The following is a 20,046-nucleotide window of genomic DNA, read 5'->3' on the forward strand; positions in this document are numbered from 1 at the left end:
TTTGCATTCTTGTGAAGGCATTGCAGGTTTTTTCAGATGAGGTCTTTCTGTGTGCATATATCTTACAGTCTGTATGGAAAATATGGTTCAGGACTAGTGTTCCTGGTGAAAAAATAGCCTTAATTACAACATCAAGAAACAATAACAATAACAATAGATTTTTCAATAGCCATTTGCGCTTGAATTCCATCTTGTAGTCAACACTAAATCATCAAAACCATCTTTGTGTTTCCTTGTGTGTGACTCTTCATGCCACTGACCCACAGACTTAACTGTTCCTAGCTAAAAAGAATAAGTACTTTTCATTAAAAACTGGGGTTCCTGTTTTATGGTACAATGACATATGTTAGTTCTTATATAATTATTTTCTCTGCTGTATACATACTGAGGCAAATCCACTGCATTTATGACTTTAGAAAGTTCTGCTGGTGTTAAAGGCACACTCAATATGCAACAATCTAAAAGTGAGCTACTCAGATTGAGAGCAAATAAATTTATTCAAGAAATAGAACTGCTTCCTTAAATCAGAAATAGCTCTTTCCATGATATCCATTTACCATGCCCATCATTCTCATTTACATAAACTTTTCTCAGTTGTGGTTGTGAGGGACAGCAATAGGGCTAGATGAAGATGAGTGGTGAATGGAAACCATGGGACTGTTTATCTCAGACTTGACCAAGAGAACATATCTTGCACTGGCCAGTCCTAATGGGAAATAGGGACCTTTAATTCCTCTGTGTGATCATCCTCCAGAAAATTCATAATGAATATAGATGTCTCCAGGCTCCCTGGACATGCTGAATACTGTGGCATGAGATCCTGAATGAAGAAAAGTATGTCATTGGAATTAATTGGTGAAATTCCTTAGCAGTAAAATCTCTGCAGCCAGGGATGTAGTCTTCTTGTGTTCTAGGTTATCTGCATTAAAAATTCCTGCTACTTCCTGCACATCCTTCATACAAAACTCCACTTCTCAAAGCTCCATATCTCAGCTCATAGATTTCAAGACACACATGGCTCTGAGCCTTGCTATGAAACTTGGAGCAGATTTCATGTGGCTTAGCTGGGTCCCAGAAACATGAAAATTCTACAGATTTGAAGGCAGAGATGGCCTCTGATTAAAGAGAGTCTTGTTTGTATGGACCTTGGGCTTACAAATTATTTATGTGCATCACCTAGCTCCATAAGGAAGCTAACTCAGAAAAGAATGGAAATGAGAGAAGTACCTGCAGCGCTTCAGTCTGTAGTTACCAGAAGTCATGACTAGAGGAAGGAAGACAGTTAAAAGGGAACTTTTTCTGACAGTAACTGGTAGACTCAATATTTTAAATGGTTTCATTTGAATCAGGCAGAGTAAGCAAACAAACCATATTTAAGAAATTAGAAGAGTTGAACGTTGTATGTGGAAATTAAACACTGAAAACTTTTAAGTGGCACCAAAAAATGGAGCTATGGAACATCTTGTGTGCAATCTGAGGCTGAAGTGTCTTCCATTTCTGAGGCAAAAGCCATCATCTCTAGCATGCAGGGGGGTTGGAACTAGATGATCCTTGTCATCCTTCCTTGGTCCCTTCCAAACCTGGCTGATTCTATGATTCCATGATTCTATGAGTCTCTGGTACAGCTTGTCAGAGAGATACTCCTGGGAATCCTAGAGATGGACAATGACAAGGATATTAAAATATATGAGAAAATGAAGCTCCAAAGAAGCTTGTGGAGGATGAGCACTCCTCTGAGTGCTCTACATCTGCTTTAAATACTTGAGTATCACAAAGCACACTCACAACACAAAGGAATTTGTAGCTCAAACTCCAGTATGCTCAGCATTTCAGCAGGGAGAATTAAGCACATAAAACATTGGAGAAACATTCTGTGAAACACACGTAAGGATTTTCTGCTTCATTTTGTCAAGACAATAACAAGGAAACCACACTGAACAAATCTGCTTAAAACAAGAAAGAACTGGAACACGTGAAGATGATGCTTAACATAAAGCACTATTGTCAGAAAATCAGCAGAAATATGGTTTGGGCAGACCCTGAATATTGGTAAACAGATTGCCTCCACAATAAGCAAAATAACTATATTTGTAAAACCACCATGGACAGACTGTGGAGTTTATGTACCCTGTGACAACAGCAATTTTTCTAGCAAACATACACATATTTTGTTTTGGTTTAGGAAGCTTGCTGTGCAATATTTCAATTAATTCTTTTGTTTCTCTGTATATATTTTTTCATGCAGAAGAAAAGTCTGTTGTGGTAGCTAGAGAAGTGAAAAGTAAGTTTCTTAATTTTTTTTTCCCCTTTATCTTCATGTTAATTTATGCAAGGGACAATATCTTATTTGCTTCTTGGATAGTCCTATGCCTCAAATACCTTTCAAGTGAAAAAAAACTAGTCTCTTGCTTAAAGGCTTAGGGTCCTGTATTTGTGCTGGTTTGTATGGTGATAAAACTTATTTCTTATCTACATTTATAACTGTAAAACATCACAAAAAGAAAACTATAATTCTACTAACCACAGCACAACCCAAAAGCATGCAGCACAAACTGAAGGTAAGAAATCTGGCCTTTTTTTTTTTTTTTTTTTGTATGAACAGTTAGAAAAGGCATTGAGAACAGTTATTCTTCTAATCTTGTATTCTTCCCCATCAAAATGGGGATTCATTTCCCAAAGAAAACCAAGAATTGTGGATTTCTCAACTTCTCTGCCAAACTCTCAATTTTCTAATTAATAATATTCATGGAATAAGTAATTAAATTGTAGCTTTTTATGGAGAAAAAAAAAAAAGGAGGGAGGGGAGGCAAAACCATTATCCTTTTTCTACTGTTGTCAAATTAATTGTCAAATAGGAGCAAGTTGTTTTTTAAAACAAGTCACATTCTTGTACAGGTGATGCTGTGGCTGCAATTCTCCACGAGTAACAGAATTCCTGTAATGTCAGTTTGAAAGGTTCAAGCCATGAAAAGTTTTATAAAGATCTATTATGCATGCAGGCTCTCTGTGGCATTCTGTGCTTATTCTCAAGTAGCACTTGCAAAGTTTGCTTCCCTTCAGTCAAATTCTGTATAAGAAGCAAAATAAGTACATGGCTACTGAACCACTGAAGTAAGCTCTTAATTACACCAAGTTAAAAGGCATAATTTCTTTAATTAGTACTTAAGTAATTATCTGGTATACATGTGAGTTCTAGGTCTATCTTGTGTACCCCATTTTCTCTCTGTGTATTATGATACATTTCTGAGCTGCTGATAGCAAACTCATAAAATGGTGACCAGTTTATCCAGTCCCGAACCTCCTGCGGTTCATTCAAAGATTCCCATCCCAAATATCTATGCATACATCCCTTTATAGCTATGGAAAAGTAGTCAGCTGAACTTCTGTTTCTTTTTATAGAGAATAAAGAGGAAAAGACTAATGCAAAGAAGGTTATGACTGAAACTAAGAAGAAAGGTATGATTTGGGAATGTTTCTTATTGACCTCATCCAGTTTTTATTTCCCCTGGTGGTCCAAGTCCCACTGGTGTTTGTTAGGTTAATCCCATGTTTTTCTCTCTCTGTATTGCCCTTCTCTTAGTTGCTTAGCCAGTACTTGCATCTAACTGCTTCTTCAGTATCTGATGTCTGATGTGTTCAGTGTTTGATATGTTCTAAACTCTTATTCTGACACATAAAACATCCTGTTTGGTGGATATCTAAGGGCTTATTAAACCATTACTGGAGTCCCTATGTATATAGCAGGGTATAGTGATACTGCCTAACACAGAACTCATGGGAGATGTCACCCAGTTCATGGTATACCACTTCCTGAAGTTGGGGTAGGTTTTATTTATTTATTTATTTTATGGAATCACAACCCAATCTTGCAATGACTCAACTCCAAAGCCTTGGTATCCATCTAAATATCATTTCAGATCATTCGTTCCCAGGAGGCATCCAAAATCCACTAAGGTCTTGCTTTCATGGGAAAAATATTTATGTCATTCATTATTTTTTAATGATCTCATTGCTACTGGAGTTTAAGCTAAAAGGTACCACATTCATGCACTGATGGTTTCTTCCTAGACTTTGATGAATTATTAAGGGTTCAAATCATCTATAGTTGATGCATGCTGATTAATTTTCATTTTCAGCTGATTGCTCTGTGACTAGTTGGGTGCAAGTGCTATAAGGGAATAATCTGAACTAAACTTCCAAATAAGTCACAGTTTTTTTCAACATGTGCCCACCAGGACTTGGCTGACTTCATATCTGAGCGTATGATTTAGAATTCTAGCATATTAAACTACACTCTTTAATTAAATCTTAGAAAAAGAAGGGAAAAAAGAGAAAGCTCATGAGAAGACAGCTGTCCCTGAAACTAAAAAAGCAGGTAAGAAATTGAAGCCTGTCTTTCTCTGCACTAGGTATCTGACTGTTTAGTGTAAACACTCTCAGGTTTTAAGTATTTGAGATAGGGGTGTATGTAATTCATTATCACTTAAGAATCCAAGCTGGAGGTCTTTATATATCTCAGAATAGATTTACATATATGTATATATGTGTGTGTAATGTGTTTCCTTTATATTATATATATAGTATTTTGTAATTTTTATATATATATATATATATACATGTAATTTATATATATATATGTATTTTTATATATATGTGTAATTTATTTATATATATATGTATGCAATTTCTGTTTTGTGAGTTTGGGACTTTTACAAACACATTTGAAACACTTCTTTCTCTATACACTGAATCACTCAAGAACACAAATGGTTTCAAAGGGTCCATGACTTGGAAAGACTGAATGGAGAGCACAGATTTGTGCATGAAGTATTTCACTAATGCAGCTTATGTAGTAAGTAGAAACATAAAAAGATACCAATCAAAGCACAGATTGTGGTAGAAAATAGGTATCTTTTTGAGAGCTTATCCATGCTAGAATTTTTTTTTTCTCAAAAGTTAATAGTAAAGATAGTGAATGCCTAATTCATAGTGTTTCATCCTATTCAGCATAAAATTGAATCAGAAACTGGTCCATACTGGGACCTGTGCTGTTTAATATATTAATCAGTGATACAAACAGTGAGATTGAAAGCACCCTCAGCAAGTTTGCAGTTGACACTAAGTTGAGTGGGGTGGTCAGTGTGCCAGAGGGATGGGTTGTCAGCCAGAGGGACCTGGAGAAGTGTGCCCAGGTGAACATCATGAAGCTCAACAAAGCCAAGTGCAAAGCCCTGCACTTGGGTTGGGGCAATCCTTGTTATCAATACAGGCTGAGGGATGATGTGATAGAGAACAGCCCTGCGCAAAAGGACTTGGGGTTACTTTTGTATGAGAAGCTGGACATGAGCCAATGATGTGCACTTGCAGCCCAAAAGGCCAAGGGCATCCTGAGCTGCAGCAGCAGAAGTGCAGCCAGCAAACGGAGAGAGGGGAATCTGACACTGTACTGTGCTCTGGGGAAAGGTTTAAGGTAGAATTGCAAGATTCAGGTCTCTAGGTACCATGTCCTCAAAGAAAGCCTTGTCCTCTCTTACCTAATTATTGGAATCAGTTGAATTTTATCAAAAGCTGAAAGGACATATATCTCATTGATTATTGACACTGGATTCCACAGGCAAATTTCAATATGCATCTGGCTCCTCTGCCACTGAGTTTTATATGGCCTACAGAAGCTTTCTTATTCATGTGTTTATGGGTTGTAAGAAAAATACTAAATTATGTTTGGTGCAATATACAGATACAGAGAATGACACAGAATACTTTGGAGTACTATCCTGGTAGCCTCATATTTTAAGTCTTTTATAGTAGGGAGTGGCACTCTGGGGAAGGGATAGTGATGAAAGGAACTACTCTTTTCCAAGTTGCAGATTTAAATGTATAAACACAGATTTAAACAGAAAATAAGCTGACAATTCAAATATCTTTTCCAATTTTATCCTGGTTCTAAGCTTGTATTTCACTTGAGAATACAGAATTGTAAAAGATTACATTTTATGGCAGAGCTGCAGCATGAATTTATTAATATGCTCATCTTCACAAGCTGTTGCTAAATCCAGTGAGTCATCCTACCAAGGCTAGGACGACACAAATTAGACAAATCGAGACATCCACACATTTCTGTCCCTTTTATTAGCTCTGTAGGTTCCTGCATTTTGAAGAGTTTACTAGCCTTTGTGTAAGAGGATGGTAATCCATAATATATTCTAGCTACACATGTTGCTGCTATTCCTCATTCAGCTTGCTCTTTGAATGCGTGTGGACTTTCTAGCTGTGATTGGCAGCACCTATTGTTCCCCCTGAAAGGTTTTAAGCCTGAAATAATTGCCACATTTGATCAACAGAATAGTGGTGCCTAGCCCAGCTCTGAAATGAGGCACCTCCATGTCTGATAGTATTTACACGCTTTCAGCAGCCACAGCAAACGAACCTCGGAGTGCTTGAATCAGCAGCACAGATAAGGATCCAAATGCAAGAGCATAGGAATAGCTGCCAATTTTCTTACCTTTTCCATTTTAAAAACAAGGCAGAGGCCACTGCATTAAAAATAAACTCCTTGCCCTGGTTTTCAAATCCCCCTGTTACCTCTGGATGTCACATTTTGCTTTCCCCAACCTTCGCAGTCCCTAAAGCTGAGGTGCATGTGGGGCATACTGCCTCCTCACTGCCACCCACACCTGTCCCCACGCCAGCAGGAAGCTCCTTCTGCCAGAAGCTGGCTGCCTGGCACCCTGGTCCCACCATGCTCCTCACCTTCCAGAAGACTCACCTCTGACAGGAGGCCTGTTAGCTCACAGAGGAACAGTGGTGTGCACAGGCTGTCAAGTGCAAGAGAGAGAGGAAGAGATGCTCCATAAGCATAAGGTGGTAAAAAAAGCTCTAAAATAATGCTCTGAGAGCAGCACTTCCCTCTATTCCTCTCCATTTCTCTTCCTCTAACAAGGAATGCATGTGATTGTAAATACTGAATATCTTTGTTGATTAATATTGCAAATTAGTGCTTTTGTCCAGGAGAAAATTTTATCTCTGGTGTTAGGAGAATGGAGTGTTTTACTGCTCTCTGTTAACTGAATCCCTCTGATGTATTTGTTTATTTTCATGTCAGCTCACTCTGTTCCTGTCTTCCTCCATTCCTCTCTCTCTCTCTCTCTCGTTTTCTGCTGCTGCAGAGGAGCAGGAGTCATCTAATGTGAAATGTTCACAGTCTTTAGTACAGACTGCACAGAGTGATTCTTAATTAGCTCTTAAAAATGCACTGTAGATAAAACCACATTAATCCTCTGACCTTCAGCTCGTACAAAAACATTGTGTTAATTGTCCTGAAAAATAGATAATTCCATTGTTACAAACTCAGAGGTCTTGCTTAAACAAACATAATTGTCAGACACAAGGGTCTGCCACAGTCACACTTCAAAGCACTTTACAAAAGTTTATCCATCACTACTCTGGATAAAGGAGCTGCATGCCCAAATCCCTGTGAAGGGGCTTGCTGAGCCTCAGCAGAGATGAGTCTATGCAAGCCTCCCCCAAAGCTGTTGGTGTTTGGGATGCATCACCTCAGAAGGGTGCAGCCTGCAGTCTGAGACAAGGGACCCTCTGTTAATGCTTTGGTGCCCAGCTGAACATGAAAATGGTGTTTTCAGGCACTCATGGCTGCTTGTAGAGTCTTTCCTGATGGTCTTTTTCTCAGAGCCTCAACATTCTGGAGCCTCCCTGCTCCTTCTTATAGCAGCTTTCCTAAGATTTCTTGCTGTTCACACATAGCTTTCATCTTAAAGTTTTATTGCTGCAAATTCCTTTTGCACTCTGTTTTGGATCAAAATAACATAGGTAATAAATGAGGTTATGAAGGAATGAAAATGTCAGCCAGGATCATTGCACCATTTCCTAACTAAAGCTCTGCTCAGTTGCCATTGATGATCTTGCCTTCCTGTGATTGCAAAATAATTTCAAATAATAATGGAAATAAAATTACCAAAGTCTTATGCAGCATTGTTTGATAGTCAATCTTAAAACCATTTCAGAAGTGGTCAGTGCCTTTTTCTACACTTTCCACACAGAGAAATTCAGACATATCACCCAGGCATGGGTCTTATATATCGTCTGAGCCAGAAGATATCTAACCAGTGCTGGCTGGATTAAAGATCCCAAACTTCTACATGTTTTCATTGTGCCCCTAATGAAGAAATACAAACCAAAACAGGTGTATCAAAAAATGCAAATGATTTTTTAGAAAGAAAATGCTTTTACTGAGAAACATAAGTCCTTATCAGCTGGACAAATATTCAAGAATCCCTAGGCTTTGACCAGATACCTCCCTGAGCAGTTCTGTTTAGCAGAGATAAAACAAGTCAAGGTCTTGATGTGAGCATCCACTCATCCCAGATGAAAAAAATGCAATTTGACTTGTATTTTGTTGTGCTCCCAACAGAGCATCCAAACCCTTGAAAAGGACTGTTGTGGCCCCTGTCTAAATCAGGGAGCTAGACTGCAGTGAGCTGCACATCCAGTGCTGTGGATACATAGAATCACAAAACTATTTAGATTGGGAAAGACCTTTCAGAACGTTGAGTCCAACTGTTAACCAGGCACTGCCAAGTTCCATTAAAGCTACCTCTCTATGTCCTTTAAATATCTCTATGGAGTTGGGACTACACCACTTCCCCAGGTAACCTGCTCCAGGGATTCACAACTGCTGGGCAGTTTTCAGCCACTCTGCCCCAAGTCTGGAGCACTTCTTCAGGTCGTTGCAACCCAAGTGTGGGACCTGACACTTGATCTTGATGAACCTCATTTCATTGGCCCATCAATCCAGTTTGTCCAGATCTCTCTGTAAAGCCTTTCAGCCCTCAAGCAGATCAACACTCCCACTCAGCATAGTGTCATCTGCAAATTTATTGAGGGTGCACTCAATCCTTTCGTAGGGAGCACTGATAAAGATACGACTGTGATAAAGATGTATCTTGACACATGATACCATGTCATATATTTCACACCAGGCAGTGCTGGCAGAGGAAGGGAGTGGTGATATCTCTTTAGCTACTAAAGTAAATCTTTGCCTCCTGAACAGGAAAAGCTTCTGGGATCTAAAGTTACAAACACCAAGGCACATTTTAATTATGTCACTGCAACAGGCAAGCAAATTCACTCTTCAGGCATGAAAACTTAAAATCAAAGTTAACCTTACATGGAAAAACTGAAACCATTACCTTGTGACTGCCAAGAACCAGGTTAAGCAGATTCTTCTTGCTAACAGTCATCAGGTGAGATCCCATAGCTGGTGGGAAAGTCTGTGTTCAATCACACTTTGGAGGAGAGATATTACAGTACTAGACAGGCAGAGCTGAGTAGAGGTGATCAGGGAAGACCAAAGAAGACCTACAAGGTCCTAGTGATTGTTTTGCAGGGGTTGACCACAGATTTACTGTCATCAACTGTACTTCCTTTGCTTTAAATGCCATCATTACAATCTGCAAAAGGGCAATTATTTGAAAGGAAATAGAGGGAAAAGACACACCAACAGTGTGTCCTTTGTCAGTGTGCTCTCTATAGACAGGAAGACAAATTCCTCTGATTATTTTAAAATTCCGGGTCTGAACAACAACAGAAAATTCATTTAATTTTGTGCCTTCCTTGGCTCAACCATTATTGTTGCAGTCTTGATACGAATCCTTCCATTACAATAAGAAAACAACTACTGACACCTGGTGGTAAACCATCTTTTTCTTCATTCTGTATCTCTCTTTTTCTTGTTTGCTTTCAAACGTGGCTGTTCAGACTTTCCTGATGAATTGACACACCTCTTGCTTATTTCTCTATATTCCTTATCCTATTGCTTTCATGGATAGAAAGATGTTAAGATGTCAAGATGTCATCCCTGTGTAACACCATTCTAAGAAGAAACATTTTGCAGTACTTTGGGGACTGCCAGAAAAGTAAAAAATAATGAAAATATACCTGATGACAGAAGTTTATATTCAGAAAAAACAAACAAACAAACAAAAACAACAACAACAACAACAAAACCCACAACAACCATGCTTGGCATACACACTGATGTAGAGGAGCAGATGCAAATCACACTGCCTGAAATGCTCTGGGCTGATCCAGTTTTGCATTAGTGAAAGCCTAACAGAAGCTCTGCACCAGCCCTCAGCACTTGTTGTATTTAGTAAGCCACAGAAATTCTGGACCAGTATTCCTGCACAGTTACCAGCACATGATGTCATTCACTCTTCTTCCACTGACACAGAAAGGGTTTAGTGGCACCTCTTGACTTTGATAAAAATTTCCTGTTTGTGGGGCTTTGTACAACAAAATCACAGAAAGTGGAGATGGAAATGACCTACTAGGTCATCTAATCCTTCCCTCTGGATAGGCAGGATAAGTCCTTACAGAATATCTTCAAGTGCTTTAGCCAGTTTAGGTTTAAATGTCTGAAGGAACCAGGCTTTCATCAATTCCCATAGAAGATAATTCTACAACCTAATAGATCTCACAGTTAAGAAGCATTTCATTCCAGTCCAGCTAAATTTTCCCTTGCTTAATTTTATCCCATTACTCAGGGTTATATTCTCTTGTGACACCCAAATATAGTCTTTCAAACCTCAGGGCCCAATTCCCTGCTGCCTCATGGTATATTGCCACTTACATCTGGAAAACATCTTTAAAATGGACAAGGTGAATGGTAAGCTGAGGATGACATTTTTTCATACAGTCATGGAATTATACACCTTACAACAAGGCAAACACCTACCACAGCCACACATTTTCAGAGCACTGAAAAGACTGGAACTTGCATGTTGATATGGTGTCCAAAGTGGGGAAAGAACAGAAAAGTTGTTCAAGTTATTCACACATTAAAGATATTCTTCACAGAGTAGACATCCCTTCATCTCTTCATTTCAGAGAGGAAGTATTCTGCTCATCTCTTTGGAAAGAAGTGACTTTGTGTCTACTAAGTACCTTCACAGGGAAAATAAAATAGAAAAGATTCTGGCTACTATAGATCCCTTTAATCTAGCAGTGAGAGGTTAACAAGAATGAATGACTGGGAGCTGAAGCTAACTGAATCCAAACTGAAAATGGGGTACATGTTCTTAACACTAAGAGTGGTAAAATATCACAGCACAGGTTGGGTATTGCTTTCCCTGATGTCTGCAGAAGGTGGGGGTTTACCTAGCAGAAGATGCACCTCAACTGAAAAGGTGCCTAGGTGCCTACAGGAGTCTTTGACAGCAAACTGTCAGGCTAGATAATGTGATGGTGTGTTCTAGACTTGAACACTATGGACCTGTGTCCTCAGAAATACAAACCATAAACTGAAAGTCAGTGCAGGAGTGCAACTGGAGACAACCATCTTGCAGATTCCTTAGGAAAAGGACAAGTCCTTTCTGACAGGTGGTCATCCTCTAAGTATCCTGTCTTCCACGGAAAAGAGGAAATCCTGGTTTTCTAATTGGTGCTTCCAAATATCATCAAGAGGCAGATACAGCTGTTAAGTGAAAATCAAATTATATCTCTCAAAAAAATGTAAGAATAAAAATGGGGTCACGGTGAGGGACAAGGCAACAAATCCATCCGAGCAGAAATGCAAACACAGCAGAAAAGCAATTCCCATGGTCTCCATGTGAGTGGCTGTTAAGGGAATTTCCTCCTGAAACAAGACAAAGGGGAGATCAAACATGTCCTACACTGAAAGTTGCAAAGCACTCAGTGGATTTTGAATTCTATGCTCCATCATCAGCAGTGATTGACACCATGATTTCAAAGAAATTTAGGTACCTTAAGATGTAGCATGGCAACTGGTGGGATTTGCAAGCACGTCAAAGCAGGCCAGGCACATAATTCCCATTGATTTTCTGTGAGAACTGAGCTCCTAAACACCTCTACAACTTTTGAAAAAAAACAAGTACAGAGGCTGCAATGGTGTTTCTGAAAACATGCTCCCTTGCTGCCTGTAGAAAGAGTTCTTCAGCTGGGAAGGGTACCATTATGTATACCAAGACCAAAACAAACCTTGTGCCTTTCCAGCACATGGGCAGGGTGCAGTGCTCAAGAACTGGAAATGTGAAAGGCAAAGAGACAGAGTTTGTCCTGCCTTCCCCTTGTCTCTCCCTCTCCTCACAGTAACAACAGGCTCTTCACCATGGTTGATGTGGTGGCTCTGAGGTGACTGACCTCTGTTTTCATTTAGTATGAATCATCTTTAGAGGACACTATCTGCTTTCCCAGCCCTGACCACCTCCATGTGGTGCACAATGAAAGCTCTAGAAAGGAGGCTGAATATTCACTTTCTGAGGTGCCTGCTCTGTCCATGAGATGTTAGCAGCAGATTAATAAGCTTTAAGCACCTTTCAGTGGCCCCTTTTCTAACTATTATGAGTTGAGGCATTCCAGGCTATGACAAATATTGCTCAGCCCAGAAGTGTTTGTTTGGTCTTTTGCACGATGCAGGAGGTGATTTGAGAAAGGCAAAGGATGATGGTGGTAAGATCTAGCTGGCAAAGAATTAGAAATGTCAACCCTTTAATAAATACAGAACACAGGGACGAGGCTTGATCACAGTTAGCAAAAGAATCTTCCTTGAGCAAGGCACTGGAGTTACTTTAGTGTCTGACAGGCAGTCTCTTCTGATGCTGTGCTGTCATTTTTGCAGAGAATTTTTTGGGAGAAAGGTGATACTAGGTGATACATATTCAGTCTAAAGTCCATACAGGTAACTAAATAATGAGTTTGCCTTTGGACTTTCAGATGTGTCGAATGAAGTACCTGTGCTGTGCAAGCAGCTGGGTAGCACAGCTTTAATTAAAAAATCTAATTTATTGCACCAACTCTGTTTATGTTGTTCTGGGGATTAATGTAATGTTTATTTTTCCAGTCACATCCAGAAATAACAGGATTAGAATGCCTATGCCTCAAACAGCTCAAAGTTAATCTTTTTAATGAAGGAAAACCGTTCTGTGCCCTCAAAATAAGATGTACATCTGAGTCAGCAGGGCTGATATTTAGGATAATTATTCCATGTGAAACATCCATGCACAGACATCAGCCAGGTTGCAATGATATATCTGTGCAGTGCTGTTTTCTGCTGTCACTCAGTGCATGAGTTGAAGGCTCTACCTGAAGCTAAATAAGTCAGAAGCAGTCTTCAGGGTTTGGAATCAGGTTGATGTCCTTTCTGTCTTTTGCTTTACACTAAAAAATACAAAATGAATTTTCCCTTGACTTTTAAATGAAGTTTTGAAAGCATTTACCAAGTTGCAGTGGGCATAGATTTGGTAAAGACTCCTATGGCACTTATTTAAGTCTTCAGTCTCTTGGATGAGTCTCCCATAGAAAGGTTCATAGACCCTCTAGAGGTATTTCCTGACTTTGCACCTCACTCTGAGTTGCAATTGTATCACCTTTCAGAAAATACTTCAAGTGCCTCTACTTGGTCTGATTTTCAAGAAGCAGAGCCAGCTCTGTAGCTCTGCTGTATGTAACTCAGAGAGAGTAATTCGGATGAAGTCTTATTGAATGATTAGGATAATAGAATGGGCAGATGTTCCTAAGTGGAACAGCCATACATAGTTGTGGTTATAAGTGCATTGATTTTTAGCTTGATTGCACTATGTTCTGCATGAGCTTGCTTTCTCATAGATTTTGCTTCTCTTACAAGAGTGTAATTAGAGTAATGTGTCACCTGTAAAGACGAACGGATGGACATGATATTATTCCAGACCTCCCTTTTCACAGAGTGAGAATGCTGGCTGCATTTGTGTACAGAAGCATGGAAAATATCTTCATCCTAGTGATAATCACAGAATGCTAGGGGTTAGAAGGGAGCTCTGAAGATCATCACATCCAACAACCCTGCCAGAGAAGCATTATCTAAAGCAGATCATGCAGGAACACATCCAGATGGCCCTTGAAGTCTCCAGAGAAGGAGACTCCACCACCTCTCTGGGTAGCCTGTTTCAGTGCTCTGCCACCCTCAAAATAAAGAAGATTCTTATGTTTAGATGGAGCTTCCTGTTTGAGTTTATGCCCATTACCTCTTGTCCTGTCACTGGAGACCACTGAGAAGAATCTGGCCTCATCCTCCTGAAACCCCCTCCTTAGATATTTGCAAGCATTAATAAGATCCCCTTTCAGCCTCCTCTTCTCTGAGCTAAATGTCTACTAATACCATCTGTACCTCCATCTCTCCAATAGAAAAAAAGAAAACGGGATGTCTTGAGAGGTATAAAAAGAGAGATATGGTGAGGACACATAATATACATACCCTATAGCTAAAGTCTATTCTGCCTGCAAAAAACACACCCTCTTGTGAGTCATTCAGAAAGTATTGGTGCTGAGCTTTCTTAAGAAAAATTTAGAGAGCATCTACTCTCCATACTGCTGAACAAAATGTTCAGCTGTTATAGTATTTACATGAATTCAGATAACAGTTTATTCCAGGAAAAGATCTGATTCTTATATTTTAGGAATTCATGTGATTTACCTGCATTTGCTACACAAAATAAAAAGCATTACCTTTCCCCTACAGGACTGCAGGTTGTGCAATTAACTGCACTTACAGCTTCCTGTGTGTGGATGACTGTGATCTCACACCGTCCTCCAGAGTTTTGTTTTTTTAAACCACTCCTGCTGAAAGCAAAAAGTAATGGAACATCTTTCCACTTTCTCTGCAGTGGGAGAGATTTAATCCATTTCAACAATTACAAAGTAGAAAGGAGAAATCACTAATTAGTGGAGGCATAAATCACTGGTACAGTTGAAACTAGGTATTCCTAGAGTGAAGGCTGTTTCTGCCTAAAAGTGTAGCTGAATCTCTTCTTTGCTCACATCCCTCTCTGCTTGCTTTATTTTTTACTCTCTTGAGTAAACTTTTTTAATGATCTGGGGAAACCTGTTTGAGGCAACATTTAGTATGACAGCCATACAACCTTCTGGAAAGCTCTGAGGGTTTTAGGCTGCTACCTGCCTGTGATCCTGTGCTGCTCAGGGCTTGCAGGCACTCAGTGGCTGCACAGAATGTAGAGGAAATAGTGATGGACATAGTGCTGTGAGGTGGGGAAGCAACATGCACAAGGACTTGGAGACTTCAAAGAAATTAAGAAATGGTCAAAAAACCAAAAAAAAAAAAAAAAAGTAGGAAGTCACAGAAAGTGGAAGACTTGAATATTTTTCTTACTTAAATGGAAAATTATGTCAAAATTTCAGAGCACTATCACAAATTTCCTGCTGCCATCATCAACAGAAGGTGTTAGTCAGCTAGTTTTTCATAGTCCTAAATTCTTCAAACCCCTCTATATCCTACATGGATTATCAGTGCTTTTTGAGAACAGTTTCTTATGGTCCAGTCTCATATTGCTTGAGAAGACAATTTTACCATCCAGAAGCTTCACTTCCTCCCAGTTTTGCCTAGCAATAGTAACATGCACTGCAGTTTCCCCTCACTTCGTGTTTTACAGTCTGAAGAAATTTAAACACAAAACCTGCAATCTGTGATTCAAGGCTCCCTTGCCTCTGCCAATGAATTTTCCTGTTATTTCCAAGTTATTATCAAAGAGATCTAGTTAAACACTGGTCAGGGGTTTATTGCTGTCAGCAAATGGGTCAGGGAATTGCTCTGAAGCAGCAGCAGTGCAGTCCCTTTGCTTTCCCTCGTGCACATTTTCAGCCTTGCCAGTGCAGTGAGGTGCCTTTCTTCTGCTCACCAAGAAATGGTATTTTGGAAAGGCAAGAGGAGTTTTTGTCAGCAGTTGTCACAGAGCATATGGCAACATCATGCTCAGTGATTAAAAAGGGGAACAAAATCAACTGTTGGTCCAAACACAGAATTTTCCATGTGGGAGAAATGTTGGCAGTTCCAAAGGTTTTATGCCAATGTCAAATTTTAGGGGTTTGGGGAAAGTATGTTAAAAAATGAATCTTACATTAGTATGAGTAGTTTTAATAGTGTCTTCTTGCATTTTAAGTCCACTGAAAAGATGAAACAACACTGATTTAGTTCCTTAAAATATGATTTTTTTTTAGATCTTAATTATAAAATGAAGACATTACAATAGGAAGTGTAGGCACTCTGATAAAATGTCTCTATATGTAAGTGTCTGCTGTCTCAGAAGTGACAAATCAAAATAAAGAAGCTTTGAGATGTGGTGAGATGCCAAGTACTTCATTAATGCCACACAATTAGTGTAAAAATGTCAAAAGTGGGATAAATTACAAAGCAACAAATAGAATTTAACACTTCTCAAAATGCTGGAATGTTAGCTGAAACCACTAAGAGTTTGGGGAGATAAGTTTTAAGAACTTCAGATAAAGGAAAAGGAAAAGAAATTAGTAGCAGAGCGTATTTCAACAGGAGGTTTGAAAATGCTTGTTTAATTACTATATGTTCAATGGCAGTTCATTTTTCATAGTGCTCAGCTATCTGGGGTGCCTTGCTCTTTTATCACTGCAAATCACATTAACTGCAGATCTTGCTACTTAATAAATTGTTTTTAAATTCTGGTACATCTGCTAGCTTGGGAGCAGACTGTACTGAGACTGGTCTCTAGGCGACTTTTAATCATGTTTTTCATTCACATGATGGAAATTCTCAGCCATCAGATGCCACCTGCTATCATTTTTATTTCCACTCTTGTGAACTCTTGCTGAAGACAGCAAAGGGAACATTAGCTGTCATACTTGTAAGGTGCATTGTCTAAAAGCCTCTGCTGTTGTGTTGCATTTGCAAAGCCAGAGGCAAGATCCCAAAGCATGATCTCGAGTGTGCTTTGGTCAGGAATAAAAGAAGCCTTTTTTTTTTTTCCAAAGAAGCAGCACAATTTTAACTTCAAGAGATTAGAAAACATAATTTCCATTTTAAACACAATTCTCTCTATTTCTTGAAGTTCCTCTTTTCTCTTTTTCTTCTCCTACTTTTAATTACAAGACAAATTCAATATCTAAGAAATGGTAGATGCCATGCAATGACTCAAAATTTGTGTAAGGCTTATTAGAAAAATTCTTCTTTGAGTCAGCTGGTGGAGCTATGGTCACGTATGCCTACTTGTTTTCTGTAGATCATTAACCAGTTAGTGGTGTTTTATTAAGTCACTTTTAGTATGTGATCATAAGATAAAAGATAGAGAAGGAAGGTGGTCAGTGCTAGCTGAGGCTGATGAGAATTCTTCCAGTAGTAACTGATTAACATATTAAATTTCTCTTTAGTTTTACATTTACTGAAACATATCTGTCAGAAGCATCTAGTAATTCCTCAAGAGCTTGGTTCTTAGACCAGATCAGCCAGTACACAGGAATCCTTGCATCCTTAGCACCTTTAAACTTAGCTATTGGGTTACTGAATGTTTAATTAGGATATTAGCTACCTTTCAGATGATTCACTGTGGTTGTCTACTGATCTGAAATTAGTTTCTGTTTGCAAATTTGATATTACTGACAAGTTCCTTCATAAGCTTCCACAGAGAAAGGTTAGTTTAGATACAACATACAAAATAATGCTTCCAAAGTGAAAGTAATTTTAGGCAGCTATTTTAAACAGCCTGTCATTAGCAAAGCTATCAATAGATTGACTCTGTAATATACATTTTTCTAAATAACAGTTTTGATTTTTTTCTAATAAGCTTATATATATATATATTAGCCTTTCAAGAGAGTGCAACTGGAGACTCATTATATTTCTTGGAATTAAGTTTTACATCTAAAGATTCTAGGTGGTAGGGAGCTGCTGAAGATCTGCTATTCTCATAATGTAATAATATTCTTATAATTGTAAATCCATTGATAGAAAAAAAGGAGTAAAAGCCTTGTGAACCCCACATCTAGAATTCATTTCAGAGCAACATTTAAAATATTCTATTTTGGAAGTTTGTTTAAACTCAGCCAGCCACACTGCACTGGAGCACTGGGGCATCCTTGTCTAATGGCTTGTTACCAACTTCCTACTGACTCAGTGGCATGAAAGGCACTCTATAAGCTTAGAGGGATATTTTTTTTTTTGCCCCATGTGTAGTTTAGATGTCATTTGCAGTTACTGTGTACTGCTAGTTTACTTCAAAAGAATGCTGATCGAGGCCTGAGGAAAAGATTGAGCTATGTGCTAAAAAGAGGCAAAAGAATAAAGTACTGCTTTGCTGTTCTGCTGAGATATATCTGTGCTGGCTGCCAAATGCTCATTCCTAGTTAGAATTCAAAATTGATCCTTTTAGCCTGTACAGATAAGAACAAAGTCAGATCATGTTTGTTTAAATATCTGGTGTGGTTTTAATAACACAAAAAAAAAAAAAAGTTTGGTTGTACTTTAATCTTATGCAAGAGTCAGGAACTTGTTCATTCACCTGGGAAGAAGGGAGCTGGTACAGCCATGCTTGCTTTTGGACAATAGAGACCAGAATAAATATAACTGTCTTTAGATATCTCCTGAGAATAACTGTAAAACGAAAAGGGTGCTTCAAAGTCCTCCACAGCTGATGGATTTGTTAGCTATGGTGCTTAGCCTGTTAAAGTCTGTCACAGGTGCTTTTAAAAAAGCCCATGGCTAGGGTTGTCAGAGCTATTCAAAAATTTTGAGTTGCTCAGTATTTGGTATTTGGTGGGTTACATAAGCCCTTTAAGAAGATCTGAATATGAAACCTGTCCTCAAACACTTCTGAAAAAAATAATGTTTCAGATAAGACACGGAATTACTAAAAGCATCAGATTTTGAAGTTTATCTCCTGTAGTAAATCTACTGAATCATTGAATGCTTTGAGTTGTAAGGGACCTTAAAGATCATCTAGTTCCAACCCCACTGCCATGGACAGGGACACCTCCCACTAGATCAAGTTGCTCAAAGCCTCACTCATTCTGGTCTATCCATCCTGGTCTTAAACACTCCAGCCATGAGGTATCCACAACTTCTCTGTGCACCTGTTCCAACCATCTCACCACCTTCATAGCAAATAACTTCTTCCCAATGTCCAATCTGGATCCACCCCCTCTAGTTTAAAACTATTGAAGGAGGGAGTTTTTGTTTCTTTTGAATTTTGTAAAAGTGGGGCTGTTCTTGAAAATTAAATGCATTCCCTGCTGTTGGATGTCAAATAGTCCTCTCACCAGTACTAAGGACATTCAAAGAACTTTTGACCATACTACTACTGGTCGAGGCTTCTAGAGCACCCCGACTGATGTTCACGTGTTATATGTGTCTTAGTTCAGTTACCTGGCATCCAAGAAATGTAGACATCATTCTTATGTCATACACTTCCCTTTCCTGTTGCCAGAGTTCAGATGTAAATATTTAAAGAGAAAATAGCCTCAAGCTCTGGAGTTTATTCTTCCTAGACTGGTTGGCAAAGACGTATTCGGGGTGATGCTTGTACGTTGCCTAACAACGGTGTTTGAAAAAAATAATAATGTCTTCTGAAAATTCCTCTTCTTAACTAAGAAAAAAAAAAAAAGAGAGACTACAGAGAGGCCAGAGAGCTTAGTTTTTTTTTTTCTTTTGTACTTGATGTAATATAAGTTGTGCTCCCCAGCCACACTCCTATAGTTTGAAAGTTAAACCCTAGACCAAACCAAAAATGAACAAGGTGAAATGCTCATTGACTTCACTTACACTAATATAACTCATTCTTCCATTCCTTTTTGGTTTTGTTTTCCTTTGGGCTGGTTATTTGTGTATTACAGTAGGTCACTACATTTAGGGACCTCCTCGGTTTTCCCTCCTTCTTGTGAGATCTAGCAATTGTTGAGTTTGTTACAGTTAGGTCATTTATTTCATTCAGGTGTGAGGTGCCTGGATACGAATGCTGTATGCTTTCAAAGGAACCTCCATGGTTCAAGGTCCTATAAAACCTCTCTAGGCAATTTTCTGTGAATCATTCCAGCCTAGTTCATAGAATCTTAGAATTGTCAAATTTGGAAGAGACCTTTGAGATGCATAAGCATGTTTTACAAATCAAACTTTAGGCATCCTGGCTAAGAATAAAAATATTTACATTTTTATGTCAACATGTGCTATAGGAATCAGTTCTTGCTAATTTTTCTGCTCTTTAAAAAAAAAAAACCCAACAT

General features: G+C 38.8%; 1 protein-coding gene across 1 annotated transcript in view; it reads left to right on the plus strand.

Moving 5' to 3' along the window:
• The window catches only part of TRDN (triadin), a 212,119-nt gene that overhangs the window by 111,542 nt on the left and 80,531 nt on the right, over window positions 1–20,046 (plus strand). Inside the window, 3 exon segments of the mRNA XM_054393020.1 lie at window positions 3,400–3,456; window positions 4,313–4,376; window positions 17,939–17,991. Of these exon segments, the coding sequence (XP_054248995.1) occupies window positions 3,400–3,456; window positions 4,313–4,376; window positions 17,939–17,991 (174 nt within the window).

This window comes from Indicator indicator, chromosome 27 (assembly GCF_027791375.1).
Source record: "Indicator indicator isolate 239-I01 chromosome 27, UM_Iind_1.1, whole genome shotgun sequence".
Classification (NCBI taxonomy): domain Eukaryota; kingdom Metazoa; phylum Chordata; class Aves; order Piciformes; family Indicatoridae; genus Indicator; species Indicator indicator.